At 38.7% G+C, this 20,593-nt stretch overlaps 1 protein-coding gene across 1 annotated transcript in view; it reads left to right on the top strand.

Moving 5' to 3' along the window:
* Window positions 1–20,593, top strand: part of ccser2a (coiled-coil serine-rich protein 2a) — a 52,876-nt gene that overhangs the window by 11,782 nt on the left and 20,501 nt on the right. Inside the window, exons 2-6 of the mRNA XM_053333106.1 lie at window positions 3,548–5,046; window positions 5,137–5,345; window positions 15,908–16,001; window positions 19,122–19,230; window positions 19,360–19,540. Coding sequence (XP_053189081.1) covers window positions 3,591–5,046; window positions 5,137–5,345; window positions 15,908–16,001; window positions 19,122–19,230; window positions 19,360–19,540 — 2,049 coding nt within the window. The 5' untranslated portion in view covers window positions 3,548–3,590. The remainder of the gene's footprint in view (window positions 1–3,547; window positions 5,047–5,136; window positions 5,346–15,907; window positions 16,002–19,121; window positions 19,231–19,359; window positions 19,541–20,593) is intronic.

Here is a 20,593-nt window from a genome sequence, read left to right as displayed (position 1 = left end):
TGTCCGTCAGCCTTCCTCTCTTCCTCTCCTTTTCACCTTTCTTCTCTTTTATTCCGTTTTTTTCTCTCTTCGTCTGACAAAGTATATAAAGTACCACACTTTTGATACATTTTTATATAAATGTTTTTTTGTGCTGTTGACACTGAAGCTTGTTAGTTTGCTCCTCCTGTTATTGCCATGTGCATATTTTCCTCTAGCAGAAGTACCCAGATTTCAGTTGGATACTTTCATCCTGGACCATTTTCTTTACAAGCTTTGTGTTGTTTCATATGCACTGCATATAAGTAGTCACATTGCTGCTCGTGATTAACACAGGATTTAGTGCAGGCCTTCTACTTGATGTTAGTGAAGATCTGGAATATTACAGTACTACCGTGTGGGGGGATGGGCAGGCCTTCAGTTATGAGAGTTTGACAGATGGCCTGCTTGGTTTACTGCCCTACCTTTTGAAAGTGTGTCAGTCAGTTATGATCTTGTTGTTTATCTGTGGTCCTTTTTAGCTGACCTGTGTTTTTGTAGCTGTACTGGTAATAGGGCCGTAGCACAAATACGTGCTCAGATTTTGTGTTAGTTTCTCATTCTTTGATAGAATATTCACCAATTCAAATAATTTTGTGAATTTCTCAGAAATGTAAGGTTACGCTAAACAGTTTTTGATATTGATATTAAAATCCAGTGCCCAGCCTTTGTCCCAGGACTAATGTAGAGCTTTGATGATGTGGGGTTGGTAGGCTACTACTAGTTATCTAAGGGGCAATGCTTTTCTGAATTTAGTCTTCTAAAATACTTGTTTAAATGTAGAGGTGGTCATAGTCAAAAGTGTCTCACAAAATATTTTGAGCTCTAATGACATCTTCCTCATCTAAAAATCTGTTTTTTGACATTTTTGTCTTTCACAATAATATAAAAGTGTAATTTTAAAGCACCTATTAAATCAGTCTGCCTCGCATTTAATAATTACTTTTGTGGTAAATGTATGAGGAGGTATGAGAAAGCAACCAGTAACCTCAGAATCTAAAGAGAACCTGAATGGAGAGAAGTAAAGGATGTGAAGGAGTTTGTGAAGTAGCTCATTCAATCAGTCCTTCAACCGATGCCTGAAGTGAATCTACAAATAGAGAGATCCCACTGATCTTTAAAAGCTTAACCAAGGAACCCACTGTTGCACCAAGGTCCCTATTAATTAAATTTTTGGACTATTTAGTGCAGGAGACAATTATAAGACAAGCATGGAGTCGAACATACAACCTCTATAAAGCGGCACCGATATGTTTTGACCACAACTACTCCCAAGAGTTCCAAAAAGAGAGGCCAGGTGTGGGACACAATTAAACAACTAAAGCTGAAAAAAATAGCCAAATGCATTTGAACAGCTAAAAATGTTTTCAGAGTCTGGCGGGAAGACATATCAGATGTATATACATGTGTGTGTATATGTATAACTGTGTGTATAGGTATAGGTTAAAAAAACATTAGACTATGACTCTGATTTTCCCCTTAATGACCATAGTATACATGCAGCAGTCCAGTAATTGTGTGGTGTGATGTGTACTCTTTTAAAGGTGACTCAAGTTAAAACAAAACATCAGCTGTACAGACTACTATCTTCCAGTGATTGGATGGTCAGTGAGATGACCCAGATGAATAAACATCCATCACAGCAGTATGTGGATGTGCTGGTTTGGAGTGTGATGTGCCACTCTGGATATGAATGAAACTTGAGAGATTCTGGAGTCATTGATAGTAGTGAAAACCACTAATCTAATCGCTACCCATTATGCACACATAGACACACACAGTCACCACCCCCTCCCCAGGGCAAAGAGGCTTTGGTTGCCTTGCCTGCACATGCTGACCTGATTTTGTGTGTGGGTAAGTGTGTTTTTCTGTGTTTATGCCCATGTGTGTTTATGAAGCAGATTAGGATGGTGGCATAGTCAGACACTTTAGTGACAGTAGTGGGTGAGTCTCTTTGATTGTAGACACGTGTATGGGAATGTAGGGCAGTGTGGTACAGAGTATTTTCCAGAATAGGAGACCCACATTGTAACACAAACACCCCTCCCCCCAGACCTTTAAAAGTTCAGTCAATTAATGCTCCAGTATCTGCCTTTGTGTTTTTGTACTAGTTTGTCAAGTGATCCACTCATATGGGAGTAACTGCTTGGTTCACTGTGGGGCAACAATACAGCAGGCATTAATTTATGAAAGTATTACTGAATATTCATGTTTTTCGATGCAGCTACGAGTTATTTTCCATTGTTGTCAAATCAGTAATCTGCAGACAGTTTTTAGTCACTGATTTGCTTTCTCATGCAGATGGGTTTCTGCTAACGGCACCAGCCATCTGGATTTCCGAAACTTTTCAATTCATAATCTTCCTGCAGTAGCCAGATGGATGTAACACGCAGGTGCACCACCAACACATGTGCACTTATGGCATGGCTGATTGGAATTGAATGAATCTAACAATGACTGAAAGGAAACAGCTCTGTGTCCCCCTTTATTGGCTCTACATGCTGTACATCCCCCATTCACAATTCATTCACTGTATGCTGGCCACCATCCCATTACTGGTTTCCCCTTGTTCCCCAGGCATTGTATCCATTTGCCCATTTTGTTGTTGACCAAGCGTGTTGGCACCATTTATTCTCCAAAACCAGAGCCAGCTACAGGTCATTTTTGGTTTCTAAAACATTTAAGCTCATTATTCTGTTAACTTCTCACTAACAATGTTTTGTTTGTTTCTTGTATTTCCTATTTAATCTTGTTAATTGAAGAATAACTGGCTTTAAGTCTGGTTTTAAGGTCTAGTTTTTTAAGAGTGCTTATAATTAGCATCAATGAGACATCAGATTTAGCATGTTTGATTTAAATTTGTGGCAATTAATCTGTGTACCAGTTGATTTAAGACAGACACTCATTTAGCCGGTATGTCTGAGAGCATTGAAGCAGATTTGCTGTGGCAAAGTCTCAAGTCACCCTGTAAGCCTGGCAGATTAATCCCTAATGCTTCCCACACTCAGTGATCTTTCACAAGGAGACAGACCTGCAACCACTGGAGTAGGTGGATGATACTACACTTAATACCAGTGCTGTTTTCCATTACAGACAATTATAAAATCTTTCCAGATGAGGATATGTGTCTTAAGTGTGTGTGCTTGTGTGTCTGGCAGCATTTGCTTGAGTTGTTATTACTACATTTGACTTTGTGCTTCTGTTGAACCTGTAATTGAACTTTTCAGGAAATAATATCATTATAGTGTATTACGAAGAGCTGAAATGATTTGTCAATTAATCAACAGACAATTGAAAATAATATATACATTGAACATGTGCTTGTATAGTATATAGACACAACAATGATTTGATTTTGTTTATCTTCAGCCGTAGGTAACATTACAAAAGTTACACAAAGTATGTCACATAAAGACGGGTTTTAAATGACAGAATCAGCCTATAAAGCATTTTGTACATGTCCCAAATCTAATTTGTACATTGAAATCAAATCATGTATCTTATTTTGTCTTTCTATTTTTTTCTACAGTTGTGTGTGAGTCCATGCTCCTCCATGCCTTTGTTGGCATCTAATGGAAGATAAAGCACCTATCAGGTCTGCCATGGTATCTAGACTGCCTAAGTTTGGAGGACGCTCCTCAGGTGGTGGCACTGGGCCCTTGACCAATGGTTCCACACAGCCAACCACCCCTTCCCAAGATGGCAAGACAACTCCTCCAGGAACACGCCCAAACGGTGTGATCAGGCCCAATCCTTTTTCCCTGAAATTTAGAAAAGATGAAGGAACGACCCCCTCAAGCCCCACCACCCCCACCAGCCCTGGGGACGGTGAAGACAAGGCTCAGACACAGCTTCCCTCTTTGGTAAAGGAGGTGAAGGTCGCCTCTCCAGGGACACCGAAGATGCGTAGGTCTGGTTCTTTGATGGTAGCTGTCTCTAGCCCCAAGGCAATTCCCAAACAATCCACAAAGATGAGTCCCAAAGTAGGGACTAAGCTAGGGCAAAGCCCACTTAATGGAGGTCCTAAAGTCAACCATAATGGATATAGTGTTTCTTTGCGAACAGGGTCAGAGTCCCGCCTTGTGCGGCCAAGATTAGGTTCCAGCTCTCCCAGAAGCAGCTCTCAAGACAGCCTGTCCCAGCCTAGTGACGGCATGAAAACCTTGGCGCTGGACAACATGGTGCGTTCTAACAGCTTCACGCACTTCAAGCAGATCCCCTCTCCCACCAGCCAGCCTATGACAAGGTCCTTCTCCTTTAATCGGGCTGTGGAGCTGGCCAAGCCTCTGGCCAACACCCAACTCCGACCTCCTCGGAGTAGTTTCCTCAAACCTCCTCAGCTTAGCAATGGACGAGTGGGTTTAGGACTGGGAAGTCTAAATGGCAACCATGGAAGTGCAGGAAATCTAGGTGGAGGGATTGGAGGTCTTCAGCACAACAAAAACCCTCCAGCTGCCTCCTCTTTGTCCACCCCCTCAATTTTTCCAGCACCCACTACTCCCAGTGCTCTGAGGAAGCCACTGCTCCCTAGCTGTGTGCTGACCAAGTCATTGGGAAATAGTGGGGGCTCTTTGGGCTACAGGCTGGCTAGATCTGTGCAGGCCAAGCAGCAAAAGCCTCTTTTTCCAGGTCGGGTGAAAGGGGATATCAGACCTTCAACTGCTCCTGAAAGTGGAGGGGTTTTAGGGATAGCAATAAATATTGGGTCAACTGGTGAGCCTGAAAAAGCAGGCTGTGACAGTGATGGAAGCTCTGGGGATGGAGGAGGAAAAGGAGGAGGAAATAATGTGCTTAGGCAGAGTTCTGGCCTGGCAGCAGGCGAGACTCTGGAGGACATGTCCTTATCCTCTGCCTCGTCTCTAGACAGAGTCGACACCAGTGAAGAGTTTCTAGATGACTTTGACAGTGTGGGAGATGTGTTCAGTGATGGGGACCTACCTGACAACAGGTCAACTGGCATCAATACTCAAACCCGCCTACACAGCTTTCTTAATGAGAACATTGACTGGGTCACTGTGGATCTGGCAGGTAAATTAAGTCAATTGAAGTGGAACTGAATAAAATGTTTTGTCACATTTGTGTCACTTGTTCAGCTGTGTGTTTATGTATCTTTTGCAGGACAAAAAGAAGAAAGCCCTATGCAGGACTCCCAGGGATCGCTGGTGTCTCCAGAGCGGGTTGATGTCTGCCAGGCATCATCTGTGGAGCTGTCGCCCTCTAACAGCTCTGGTGGGACCTACATGTGGGATGAAGATGGTCTTGAGCCCCTTGGGGGACCCGGGACACATCCATGTGATAGCTATGGTGACTCAGAGCTCAACAGCATGGTGAGTCCAAGTGTCCAATTTTGATGAATGTACACAAATGTGTTCAATGAAGTTTTGGGTTTAAGGAAAAAAATAGAAAGAAAAGGGTAACTATTTTGAATTAACTCCAATTTTGAGTTTGTCAGATTAGTTTAGTTTAAAAATAAGGAAATATGAGCTTTGAACTGTATCTAAATTGCTTATATTGTACTGTTGATGAGGACTCCTGTTGTAGCATATGCCAAAAAAGCTCTAATGGTCTCTGCTCCTCTTCACTTTACTCATCTCTGTGGACATATTTAAAAGAAAACTTAAGGCATACATTTTACCCTGGCTTTTACTTAAGTTGCCTCATTATTTGTTTTTTATTCATCTTCTTGTTTTGCTCTGTTGTGTCTTTGCTCACCTCTGTTTGTTTCCTTTTGTTTTTGTCGCATTGTCTTTCATGTGCAGCAAGCACAATTGGGCTACAGCCATCGTATTAAGTGTGCTATATAAATTAAGATTGATTAGTTGATTGATTGATCATGTCATGGAAGATACCACAGTGGAAGAAAGGGAAAGGGGTGTAGAGCAGCCAAAAGCCCTTAGAGATAATGCAGTTAATAAGGCTAAAAACTTCAGAGAACACTTAAAGCTTTTACAGCTTTAGCTGATTAAAGTTGGCAAAGAAGAGGCTTGTGTAACTCAGAAGTGGATTCATTTCCAAATACATTAGTAAAAGAAAGTAAAGGTTGTGAGATCTGAGGATTAAGTCTAAAGTACATCATACAGATATATGTCTTCTAACATTTTCATGGCAACTTCAGAAATGAGAGCTTATCAAATTATCAGCTCAAATGATTTCTCTACAACAAAATTTGTTGTAAAGAAACACATTTGTAGGTTTTTGTCTAGCTTTTAGCATGGCGTATTGTACCTGACTTATTCTTTTAATCACTTCCACTTTTAAATAATTCCTCCTTCCTTTTATAATTAGGGATTAAACAAGCAGGACTGAAAAGGAAAGCAAAATTGTTCAGACTTTACTGCCTTTAGCTCTCACTGTCAAGGCCTCTCTTTCCCTTAGAGGAATTCTGACCTGGCCACCAACTGAGTGTTAATAACACTGCTGGCCTTGCTTTGGTTCTCTGTATTCCTGTAACCAAGACACCTGATCTCAGGAATGCATAAAGAGCTTAAAAAGAGCTGGATTAGAAATTGTATAATAAGATTTGTGCATTTACTACTTTTACCATGTGACGCTAATGCAACATTTGAGAACACACTGAAAACATGCTCTCTATGTAATGTAATGTTTGTCAGACAATAATGGATCTGCAGAAGCTACCAAAGCAATAGGAAAAGGAAAGTGCTGTGTGTGTGTGTGTGTGTGTGTGTGTGTGTGTGTGTGTGTGTGTGTGTGTGTGTGTGTGTGTGTGTGTGTGTGTGTGTGTGTGTGTGTGTGTGTGTGTCTGTACATGTGCACATTTGTGTAATGGGTGCGCATGCTCTGTCTCTATGCATTCATTGCTGCTGTCAGTACAAGCGCACGTGCCTTAGCCATGTGTATCTGATTAAGAGTCATTCAGCATGTCTTAAGGAGAGTGTGTGTGCATGTGCGCTCCTAGTAGATTAGCTGAACTGTCATCATGTGGTGTACTTACTTGATTTTTGAAAAGGCAAAGTTTTACTGATATTCCTTGATTGTAGACATGAGACAGCTCAGACCACTGTTGGTGTATTTCACCATCTTGTGGTTAAATGAAATCTATATCATCTTATATCATTAGATCGTATCATTAGAGACAGTGCCTTTACAGAGTGCAGAAGTAGGAAAATATGCTCTTGACATGGATTGACTGCAGTCTTAAATTAGATAAGGTTATTGTTATAATTGCGCAATTTGGGGATGGTGGCTGGATATGAAATCTGGGCAGATGTGAATGAAAATGAGTCTGCAGCTTCATTGTAACCTTTCTATGAAACATTTAAAAAGAAAATCCTCCTGTAACTGCATGAGAAGTGGATGAAGAGGTGTGGGCAGTGACATCTGTTATGTAGGTATAAATCTCTGCTCAGAGAAGAAGTGAGTAGAGATATTCTAGTAATACTTGGAGGGAAAGGTGTATTGAGTGAGTGGGGGTAGGAGAAGGAAAAAAAAGAGACTATAACCAGAAGGGAAAGAGAAAATGAGACTCAGTGACTGATTGCTGATGTGTGAATTAGCTGTATGGGGAATCTGCCTTTGAGATATTTAACTGAGCTATTTGATTAGAGGAAATGAGCCCACTTACTGTAATTAGATGCACTGAGCTCTCTCTATCCCACCTCCCTTCTGCTATTTCTTTTCAATCTGTTTGTGCCGCTCTTACTCATTCTTCCCTTGTTCTCCGAGTAAATAGTTCCTAGCAATGAGCAGAAGAAAACCATGAATATAATCCTGTTACAAAGCACGATTATTGATTCTCGGGTATTTAAAAATGATTAGTGATTCTCGGGTATTTATCCTGCATAATCTATTATCCATAATAATGTGTTTTTTTAGTGCTAAGTTGAGGGATCAAACAATATGTGTCTCATTTTGTTGGGTAAATAAAATTATCATTGCAGCTGGAGCTTGCTAGTAAAGCTTATTTCTTAGTCTTGTTTCAGAAAGTAAAGTGTGTGGAAATCCAGCTAATCATAATAGCATATAAAAATGAAAGGTATGCAATCTTGGCCATAAAAAACCCCAACAACCTCCATTTAAAAAGAATGCAACTGGTGTTTAGCATTTATGTAACTGACACTGTTTTTTGTGTTGGTATGAGTGAATGAATAAAATATTCAGCTCCGAGCAGGTTCACATTGCTACACTGCAGTGACATGCTCAGTCCACTTGGGGGCACTGTGCATCCTTATGACAACAGTGTGTGTTTGTGCTTGCAAGAGTTCTTGGTTTGTGTGTGCCAGTATTTTTCTGGCTATTTTTGGCTCTATCTGCATTCATATGCCTCTGTGCAAAATCAAGGAGTGGGCTACCTGAGCTCATAATAACATTCCCATGATACACCATGCAGCTCGGTACAGTACCAGCTTTACAAAATTGGCATTGTGAAATGGAGGGCCACTTCTCACAGTCACTGGTAATGTTTCCTTGGCTGCAGAATAATTTATCAGGCAATGCAACAGCAGTAGGCCTGGGTACAACTTAGAGTTTAGGAGTAATTTTAATTTAATGAGAATACTTTTTTTTATTTTTTCAGGCTAAACGCAAACAGTCCTGAATGTACACTGTAGCAAGAGCTGAAGCAGAAATAGAGGGAAATGAAGCTTTCTGCCATTTCCATGGGGATGGGCACAATAATTACAACATCTGTGCAATGTGCATTACAAAGACCTTTGTAATGCATATCAGCTCTATGAAACGTATGATGTGAGGTTTTGTTGAAACTGTGTCAGACGGGTAAACTTAAGATGTGGAGTGGATTTCAGTTGTTTAGTTGTAACCCTAATTTTTTATCTCCCACTCTTTATGCAAGAATTAGTCAAAGTAAATTAGTGTTAAGTTTTGGGTTGGAGTTGTTTCTTTATGAATCTTTTATTTACCTTGTTTCTTGGACTTTCTCTTATTAATAAAACTATATTTTCCTTGAAATGAAAGCTCAGTGTTTGTCCTTTCAGCATTAAATCTGGAATGGAAAACACCTGAATGTTTACCTTTTCCCTCTTATAATTCTGTCAGCGCTTATCCCTCTTTCTCTTGGGTAGCTGTGTGGTGTTTTTTTTCCATTTTCTTTTTCTTTGCAGGTTTTTGTTTCTCCTGTTGATGTTTACCACATATTGCCTTCTTCCCCCTCCCACCACCTCTTCCTTTTCCAACCAAATTCATGATGGTTCTGTAATCCTTAAGCCCCCCCCCCTGCTTCCTGTGCATCCTCTTATCCCTGATTTATTTATTTTGCCTCTAATTTAAGGCTTTTGTGGAGCCAGGTTGAGACAGGTCAATTCATTAGTGTTTAAATGAGTGAGGTGCTTAAGCCTTTTGTCTGCAGAGTGCTTAACCATTTATAAAACATGCTGCCAGTGAACCGGCTATGCTGTTGCATTAATGAGGCTTATAGTTCACCTGCTTTTGTTTGCCTTGATTTTAAATTGACACCGTCAGCCCTTCAAGGTAAACAATGTTTTCTGTGTACGTGTTTTGCTGCTTTCTGCTCAGCCTAACACGCACAAGATATACGTTTTTGCTTATGACAACACTGGTCTGAGTCATTCCCAAAATTACAGCCTACACTTCCATCATTATCTCTGATGACTCCTTGTAGTTTCCAACCTGTTATTTTTCTACAGATTATTATCATGCTGCCATTTTGTCTCTCAGCTACCGCTCACATACTATAAATCTTAAATTGGCTGCCTGTCAGGCCCCGCCTGTAAGAGAAGCAATAACATATTAGCAGATGGTCAAGATAAAAGCAAAACCACTTTTACTGGCAAGAGTGAGTTCATTAAGTGTAATCAGTTTATTGAATGTAAATTTAATTTGTAGTCAAATTATTGGCCTCAATGCCTACTGTATTAGACCCCACAGTGTATCTGTCTTATGATTTAAAGCAGTCGCTCTAGCTTACTGTTTACATGTTTTTAGAGAAGAATTAAATGAGAACATTACGATTTCTGAGTATAGTCTCAAACTACAGTTTCCTCTTTGATTTGATTTTTTAAAAATCACTTTCTAGGTTGTGGATCAAAGTTGTGGAGTCAGATACTAAATTAGTAAAAAAAAGTAAAAAAAAAGGCAGGTTTATTTTTATTTTTTGTCTTATTTAAGTGTTTTATTTTGGACAGCATTAACAGACACCACCATAACCAGACAATCAATTACGGGGGGAACTGACACATTAAAGTTTTAAATACATTTGCTTTTTAAGGCCGTTCTAATTCATTATACATGTGCATTATATACTTATACTCCTACATAATAGTTATTGGACTGCATGCGTTTCCAAGTCAGATTCACTAAAACCTGTTGTAAATTGCTCTTTTAAACCATATCACCTGTTCATGAGTGGGTGTGTATGGGTGAGATTTAATAATTAAAACTTTTTTGTGTGTTTAATATAAGAAACAAAATTGAAATGCACCTGTTATCAAAAACATATTTACAAATGTGTGTGACACAGAAAAAAATCCATAAACAATGAAATAAACTTCTCGGTACACCTTTTATTGAAGTTAAATAATCTGCTTTGAAACTGTGATGATCTTATAAAGTTATTTATGTCAATAAAACATACAGTATGTACTGTGTATGTGTGTGGGTGTGTTTGTGTTATACTGCACTGACAAAGTCCTTATAAAAAAAGATGAAGCTGGGAAAAGCATGGGGTTTTTTAACAAAAGAAGTGGGATCTCTAACTCTTTCTTACTCACTTCTACACCTGCTATCACTCATTAACCATTTCCACTTTCATGTCCTTTCCTTTCCTCCTCCAGATTGCCTCTATATATCTGTTATTTTGAATATGTGTCTTTCCATAGCATAACCAATCAGGAATAAAGTTTTTACAGAAGGGACATTGCTATATGTAGGAAAGCTCTGCTTCCTTGTCAAATGTGTCAGTGGAGTAATCTCACTTTAAAATGTTAGCATAGCTGTAATGCAATCTAAAATAAGATAATGTAATCTAATATAATTGCAAGCTGCAATGTCATCATGTCTCTCAGGAAAGTAGAGTGTGAATGAACACAGAGGGAGAGCAATTATGAAGACAGAACCAGGCATGTATTTTGAACAGGTCATTGTTAAAGACTGCCTATTATTTTATTTTCTCTTGCTTTTTAGTTTATTTTTTATCATATTGTTGTTGAGAGCTTCAGTATTTTTCTATCTTTGCCTGTTTGTTAAATTGTTTTTGTTTCTGTACACTCTTTCTGTAAGGCAAATGTGATATTTTCACAGTAAATGCTGTCCATCAGTTCAGAAAGTATAGTGTAATATCTTCCAGTAACTGGAAGTCTTCTATTATCAAATATCTATTTTGAGTTTCACTACTGAGAAAGAACATAGAATAATTGGTCAAATTCAGTGATTTATAAAATTTTTGTTATGGAGACAAATTATAAGAAAACCAGAGCAGTGAAAATGAAATGAAGATATACTGATGGGATACATGTTGTAGTTATGCACAAATAGACACATGTAGTATATGATGATTACAGCAATTATAATTGACTTTTCCTGCCATATTCATCCTCCATCCTTTATTTGTGACTGACCTTTTGTTTCTTTTCATCCACAATATACAAACCCTCAGACTCTATACTGACCGGACGGCTAAGCAAGATTAAAGATTTGTGAAAGAAAATGAAACAATCATGATTCTAACATTTTTTAGATTTTCTTGCATACTGACTTTTCATGTATGTACCTGTAATTTGGATTTATTCTCTGGATGTTCGGTCTCCTACTATAACATTACTCAAAAGCCTTAGAGCTCACAGTTCACACCTAATTAGGGGCTACAATTCCAACATCTTACAATGGTTGTATTCAGGAAGACAGCAACTGAAAATGGACCTTTTTTGGAAACAGCCTTTGTTCAAGAGCTGCAAATGAGTCGATTAAGGAGTAGTGGGCATATCCTCCATCAAAACCACTGAGATATAGAGGATAAAGAATCATACTGTTAAGTAGGGATGCTAATGTAACACAAGAGACTCACTCTATTCTCTGATGCACACATGCAGCAATAGTAACTGAGCACATCACCAAATTCTGTTCTTCTTTGTGCAGAAACACCACATTACGTATTATTTGAATATTTTTAAACACTATTTTTAAAAATATTTTGACCTTCAAAAAACTAATGGTTTTGGAAAAAAGATATGCATTGTGTTGATATCTAGCCCTCAACTCTGATAGAGTAGCTGAACGTAGCTTTCATTAGAAACTAATAAAAAGGTACTGGGTTGAAAAGACTGGCTTATTTCATGTGAGATGAAAGACAGGCAGGTCTTAGAAGAACAAGTACAGTCACTCTACAAACTTATCCCTGGCACTTATTGATTTTACACTCTTATCTTAGGCTGAAGTTTGTGGGTGTTTTTTTTTTTCTTTTTTTTTTGAAGTTGTTTGATTGAACCGAAAATGAGCTGCCTACTTTGGCTTTTTGCCTGATTGTGTGCCATGATGCTGATTTACATTCAGCCCACAAAAAAGAAGTGTCTACCAAGGATCCCAAAAAGATACTCTCGAAGAAAGCAATGTGTAGAATTAAGTTTTCTTTAATGAGCTTTTATTCCGCTTGGCAAGCTTGTCATGCAGGGACAAGGGTCATTTGAAAGTAAACTGACGAAGTGAGAGAAGTTCACCCTCAAAGCTTTCCAAGTGATTTTGAAGATTTTAATCAGTGTTTGATCCAGCTGTGTTTGTTTGAAGATTCAGCTAGTGTTATGGTGGAAGCAGAGAGTGCGCCATGAAACGGAGTACGATGGAAGACCTTCCTTTAGTTGTTACAATCTGAATGCTTCTCATCATGCTGACTTTGGATTGATAGAGAACCTCAGGGTGTCTAAGATATATTCACAATATGCATGTCATGTCAAATTCATAGAAGTCAAACAATTATTTCCTCAGTGAGAACAAATACAACAGCTACATTATAATTGATTGAGAACTGCTGGTCAGATACATTTTGATAACAGGTGATAGGTGATACCAGTTATTGATTTCACAGTCTAATGCAATCCTTGGAGTTCATTATTAAACAAAGGCAGTTTGTGCACTCTTCATAAGAAAAGGAATTTCAGAGTAAATCATTAAGTCACTTGTTGATGTATTAATAATAATGTGATACAGTAATTTTGTAGTAGAATTGTTGTTCTCTTTTCTTCTGTGGGAAAGGTTAGACTACAGGATCATCAAAAAATGTCATTGTAGTCAGTGGAGACTCAACATCTTGCTCAAGGATACTTGAGCAAAGAGAATTTTCAAATGCACAGGATGCACTGAAAGTTCCAACTGAACCCTTTCTATTACATAATTTCAGCAATTAACCTAAGCCTGGGGTCCATTCTGGAGAGTGGTGTGCTCTCACAACTGACCATTTTGGACTGTGGAATTTTTATTTGCATGAAGACTTGTGGACAATGAACATTCACTTCATCCAAACTACCACTAAGACATCAAGTGTGTGCTCACCCGCCCCTCTACTGAGCGATTATCCTGATTTTTCTGTGCTCTAAGCTGTTGTGTCCTCCCAGTGTGAAATGTAATTTCCTCTAGAGCTACACACTGTAACAAAGACAGTCAATGACATGGAGGCAGAGACAGAAAGTGAGCTGTGAATGTTGTTGGAATTAAGAGACGAAGAGTGTTTTATTGAGTGGTTCAGTGCTAATTCTAAAGAACTGATACTCTACAGGGTACAATTCAGTCCTGTAAGGATAAAGTGAGACTGTAGTTTAGGGGGTGCAATGTGTTAGCCATTAATTGCAGAATTGTAGGAAAGAGTAAAAGTAAGTTGCTTTGGAAGAGAGGGATGTAATGTAAAAATTCTGGTTGAAAATCTAATTTACTGCCATTATTTTTAAGTTTTGCACATTGTTTTTACAGCTGTGACAAAATTATGTGTAATAAGGGTTTGAGAGTCTTTAGAGTCTGTTGGTGTTTCTACACTGGGGTGCATTCAGTGTCTTTTTATACATTTTTTTTTTTACAGCAAACACATTTGGTTTCATTTTAACCACAGCAGCAGTCTGTTTTTTCCACTTCCACTACTAAGGTTATGATTTTGTACTAAGCTCTAAGCTGTGAGTTTGGTCATAGTTAGTCTTAACAGTAACAGCCTAGACACTGATGGAGGACTTACATCTGCTGCTGTTTTGCTGTTTTGGTTGTGCGGCTGCTAGTATATAGTTGAGAGTCTTTTTTTCAACTCATACAAAGGTGATCTATCCAGCTGAGAAGATAAAATGTCTGGAGCTCAAGAAGGATATACTCACACTTCAGTGCAGTATCACAGTATTGCAATTTTGATGCCAATATATCGCTAGAAGAGCTGTGTGAGTACTCTTGGATAAGATTGCATCACTGTCAGTGAAACTACTCTGTTTAAATAAATGCATTATGATCTATTTCTTTATGTAATATTTGCCTCACCATGAGTCATAAACTTAGAGGAGAGCAACAGAGTGAAGATGAAACAACTGTCAGAATTGGGAAGAGAAAGGAAGTGAGAGAAACTAGAAAAAACTGGAGACAGGCTATAGACGGACTCTGCTAACAACAAAGATTCCACCAACGTCACGGTTGATAGTATTCATCGGACTACAGACTATGATTTTTGTTTATTCTATTTCCTTCATTATTCCTTCGTTATTGAGTCTGAAACAGTGAGTACCAGTCCGTTTTCGTACAACACACAGGATTTCCAATAATGAGTAATTTTTATGCTTGTGTCTTCTAGTGAAAGCCCTGTCAATTTAGTTTCGTGAAGCACAAAATTGCCTTGAAAAATAAAGCTTTGAACTATTGATTCATTCCTTTGCTTTTGGATCTGCTTAGAATTATTCGGTAGACAGCAGTGTAGCAGTCAGACTAACTGCATATTTTGAGGCTGTTATGAGATGTTTGTTGGGTTTTCAAAGCGTTCTGTATTATCATTCATAATTGAGCACTATTTTTCCAAAGGCCTGTTCTATTGTCTTGATGTTGACGTATGGTACGAGACCATCTTCTTCCTGTTGTGCTTTAGGAGAATCGTGTGAAACAGCATCAAAGAAAAAAGTCATTGGTGGAGCCTCATAAATCGTTACTGATGACAAGCTCAATTAAGAACAGGGAATGAAATTGCATAAATAATAATAAACAGTGAAAATTAAACTACAAATGTTGTAATGCTATTAAAAACACCATCCATATAATTAGATATCAGAATATTAATATTAGAAGAGTATAGTATGGCATATTACTCTGCATGTATGTCTCAGAGAACATGATATGCTTCACAAAGGTATATTTATGGCAGATTTGGATTGTGTCATGTTTTAGCAGTGTAAATTTAAGCAGTCACCTTGATTGCATAGTAATGGATGAATAAAGGAATACCGTACATCAGAGCAGAAATGAAACGTAGATAAAAATGTGAAGGTTTTTATGCTGTAATATATTCTGGCACATAGCAACAAAAAGCTGCTTTGCCACTTTTGGAGGACATTGTTTATTCCAGATCAAGGGCAGAGAGATTCGGATTCATGTCAAAACAAGGTTCAACAAGTGTATAAGAACATGGTGGGTATTAGGTTTATGTACGATAATGTGTCACACAGGAGCATGCTTGCAAGGCTTTATTAGTCATAGGCAAATACTGTGTTTGTATATTTGTGCTTTGTTTGTTTTTGTCCTGAATCAATACAGTTACATGTATCTGAACTCTGATGTCTAAGTACTTTTCTCCCAGCAGCTGGTTTTCCAGAGCTCTTGAAACTCTTCTGTCTAGAGGCAAAATGATCTATAATGACTTTAATGCACACATAATGTGCATATAATGTGCCTATAATGTTATCTAATGCCTTACAATGAAGTGAGTTTTATCTGCCATCTTTGTGGTCCCCAGGACATCCTGAACAACCTGGACCCTCCGGGCACTGGAGAGTTGGATGATGATGACCTTATGCTGGATGTGGACCTCCCAGAGGATGGCTTGCATGGTCAGCACACACTTTATGTAATTGCAGTTATCCTACGTCGGATTTAAATTTGTGAGGTTATTCTATGGCCATGACAAATGCTTCAGTCTCATTGGCTGGAGGTTGTCCATTATTTTCGTATAATCGGACACCTCCAGCAAAACTGTTCTGATCATAATTGTAAATTAATGCATTACCAAGGTCTGAGCGTTCTATTTCCAGGAATATCCTTCTATGGCATATAATGGCTTGAATAAATTGAATCCTGCCTCGCCTTGGGTGAAGACTTGCCTCTGCAACATTCATTAAATTCTTTTAATGGACACCTTGTTGTCTATTATGTGGTGTTACTCTTTTAATATTTGGCTGCTGAACAGTTATTCAATTACAACTCCGTCACTGCCACACAGGTATTGATGACAGCAAAGCAGCCAACTTTGAGAAGTATTCAGCCAGCTGTCTGATTCTGTTTATATGAACAGATGCCATGTACACTCATATATGGTGCCAGCCCAATCACATACAGGTGTAGTAGGTGTAGAGTTTATATTTGATTGCCTTGATAACAGCAGTATGGTGTTGGTGTGATTAGTTTAATAGCTCACTATTTCACATTACATCACCCTCTCCCAGCATGATATCATATCTATTGTCGTTTAGTGTTCTCTATCAGCCATTTTGACTTTGTAAATGTAATCAACTGCCAATCTCATTTAAATAGAGTAAAATAGCTTCTTTGTAAGTAATAAAAGTAATCAGGTCACATTATAACCACATGATAATAGTGTTGACAACGTTATTATATATTCATCAGATAGTGTGTGTCACATATATGAGAGAAGGACGGGAGAGAGAATGAAGGGTTGAGGAATATCGACCTCATCTGTCATGAATTATAATGAATTCTATGAATTACATTTTCCCTTATCAGTCCTGAAACCAAAGTACTATTCATGGATAATCTGTTTAATGCACTAGTTTGATGTGGAATGTCTGAATGACCTGGTTAGTACAACAAGGATCCTTTCAGCACCACAAAATGCAATATACAGAGGTCACGCATGCTGCCATGTGGCCCATACATATGCACATACAAGCTTGTGGATAGGCACAAGCACAGACACCCATGCACATATAGACACAATTACCAGTTTATCAGGTACATTCTGTTAGAACTGATGCAGTCTAATGAAACAATCCTGCAGTAAAACCTACCTTCATATAAGTTTTCATGTTTTATTTTTTGTTGAAATTGTTTCAGATAGGTGTTGATTTATCTTAATGGTCATTTTGGAGGCTGTAGATTGTGTTACTGTTGAATCACTCACTAAGAGATGGCTTTAATATTTAGTCTATCCTCACTGATATTATCTACAGCCACCAAAACGACCTTAAAATTGAATCAACGCCTCTCTAAAACAGTTTCAACAAAAACTGAACCTGCTTGAGGTAGGATTTATTGCTGTGCTGTTGTATCAGACTACATTAGTTTTAGCTGGGAGGCAGCTTTACACCCCTGATATCATTGTTATGTCTGTAAACAGTCATCCCCTTGTATTTGAAAGAGGGACAGAGAGAAAGAAAGAGAGAGAAGGAGAGGAATGTTCACTCCAGAGGAATGTGAATTGGAGTGTCATCCCCTCCTACTCCTTTTTGGGAGGTGACCATATTTATAGCTCTCTATGTCATGGTTAGTGCTAGTCATGAGAGGCAGTGTGAAAGTGAGACAGGCCGAAAAGTCCAGTTAGACCCAGCCCACAGGGCAGGCCCTGAGATGTGGGATAGGGATGGGTGTTTTGACTGCATAGTCTCATGCCCTCCCTTTCCCTCAACACTTCCTTCCCTCCCTCCTAAAGACACCCAGACGCCACAAAGCAGGAAGAGGGGAAGGGGAGAAGAGCAGTAAAATAGGAAAAAGTAGAAGGGGTCTCATGTAACATTTTCAGCCAGCTGTCAGGTCCTGTGACGGGACAGAGGCCCCAGCTTTTTCTCTTGCCTGCCTCAGCTGGTGACTTCCTAGCTTGGACACAAACCAATCACCTCAGCTGCTCTCTTACCACCACAGTCATTTCTCCACAGCTCCAGTTCCTAGGGAGTTCCCAGAAAAACAATCCTGACAACAAAGACAGAGCCAGGCAGGGTAGGAGCAGGGGTTGACTTTCCCTCTCTGGCCCTTTAACTGCTCACCAGCTGACTGGACAAGGAGTTATTTCTCTCCACACTCGGTTTGAGTTTCTCTGCCTTTATGGATTTTTTCCCTCAGTTGGAGAATATATTCCCATTTCTTCATTTAAAAGGACTTTTTCTGAGCTGAAAAGGAGTCCTCAAGTTTCCTCAAGTTCCCTGGAATGTAACAGTTCAGCTTTAAACAGGCTGTCTGCTCCTGTGTTATGTGGTGACACTCAGGGTAAAGTATGTTAACCACCACTGCTAAATTCCTTCAATTGAGTCTCCCAACATTTCTTCATCTTTCTCTTTTTCTCTTCCTCCCTTTCTCCCTTTCTCTCTCATCAGACTATGTGGCATATAGAAAGTAAAGGATCCTTTTGATTTCCTGGGGGTCCTGCTCTGTTAGATGTCAATTTTGTTGCGGTCATGGTTCATTTCACAGCTATATGCCACTGAGTGTTGTCAAATACTGTGTCCTTTTACCTTCTTGAAAATGAAATGGTCCGTCACTGTGTGTGTGAATGTGTGTTTGCATTAGATGGTAGAGGCAGTTGAGAGGAAAAGAGTGAGATAGATCAGATCATGATTTATATGCAGATATTGTAGAATGGAGTATTTGAAATATGCACTGTGTTATTCATTACCACAAGGTATGAAAAATGGACTCATAGATGTGCATTTTGTGTGTTTGTGTGTCTGTGTGTGCCTCCCTGTGAAACTTTAGTAAAAAGCAGAATGAGGCAGAGAAAAATGAATTCTAACCTTTGCATAATACTCATCATCAACCAAACATTCTAGCTACAAATCAACAATTAACAGCGGAAACAGGGATGATTACACTAGTTTTATAAATTCCAGGTCAGATAGCACATTGTATTGTGTATACTCTGTTATCTCTCACTTGTTATCTCTCACTCTCTTTCAGACATGTTTCTTTACTCTGGCTCATTGTGCTTTAAATTCTCTTTGTAGATATTGACAGGATGTCCCACATTGAGCGTTCAGAGAGGGCTGGTCGGCAGGGACAGCGGCGTAAGCACCATCGTTGGAGTGGACCAGACCACTTTCACAATGATAGCAGGTTGGCTATGCTACAAATATTTGAAAAAGTTGCTAAAAAGAAAGTAAAAATGAAAAAAATGAAAGCTTACAATGCCTGCTTGCCTGACTGCCTTTCTCTCTGGCTTTTGTCTGTCTCTCTCTGTCTCAGGGGCCATTTCTTCCAGCACTATGATGGTCTCAAGGCCTCAAGGATGTCTTCACGGCCCAATCCCTCTGAAGGCAGGCAGCAGGGCTACACAGCAATGCTGGATGAACTCACACTCGAACACATGACCCAGGACTGCAGCTCGCTCAAGAACCAGCTGCTCAGGCTCAAAACTTTACTACAGGTTTGATCCATATTTGCTGAGAGATATAAATGAACACAAACATGCAAACACTTACTCATATGTATACACAAGAGTACGACAGGAGATGGAGGCACATTCACAAACACGCTCACAAACAAATGTGTTTGTATAGTATTCGCTGTTCAGTCATATGTTTTTCAGTCTTTTAATTCCTGTGTTGTGTCACGCTTTGAATATGTGATACAATCATGTGCAGATCACCTCATCTCACCCAGGCCTTGATTTAGCTTTTTTCCTGTAATTAGGTCACATAAACTCTTAGGATTTTGGGTTTGATTTTAACTGCATTTTGTTTATCTGATACAGCTTTATATTAGTTTGCCAGAGGGTTAGTTTAAGTAATCTTCTTAAGTGTGCCAAGAGAAAACCTCATCACTGCGCTTAGGTGTTCCATGACCGACCTAACGATAATAATGATAATAACAGTAATAATAATAATAACCTTTATTTGTAGACCACCATTCAAAACACAGTTCCAAATAGTTAAAAACAATAGAGCACATTTAAAACACAAAGAGATTAAAACAAACTAAAATCTATAAAAAAAATAAACACATTATAAAACACAAAGGGAGTAAAGCAAAAAACTAAAACTTAAAAATAATAAACATGATATTAAAACCAAACAAGACCAAATAAAATGAACAAGCAGCTCAGGTAAAATGAGGAAATCCTTTCCAGTAAATGTCTGTTTTAAGAAGTGACACAAAGGTTCATATGGAATTAAAAGGGCTAAAATATAATCTGGAGCCAGGTCACGAAGAGCCTTAAAGATAATCAATGAGCTCTTAAAATCAATCATAAAACAAACAGGAGTCTATGTAAAGAAGCTAAAATAGGTGTGATGTGATCATGCTCAGTTCTGTACAGTCTGCAGTTGTTTCAAAGTGTTTTGATTAGAGACAAAAGAGAAAAGTCTGTTGCAGTAATCAAGGCACTAGGAGATAAAAGCATGAACAACTGTTTCTATATCTTTAAAATTTTGAATATATTTTATTTTTGCAATATTTCTCAGACAATAAAAACATAAAT

This window comes from Scomber japonicus, chromosome 14, assembly GCF_027409825.1.
Source record: "Scomber japonicus isolate fScoJap1 chromosome 14, fScoJap1.pri, whole genome shotgun sequence".
Lineage (NCBI taxonomy): Eukaryota > Metazoa > Chordata > Actinopteri > Scombriformes > Scombridae > Scomber > Scomber japonicus.
The sequence above is the reverse complement of the archived record's forward strand: the minus strand, read 5'-3'. Positions and strand labels throughout refer to the sequence as shown.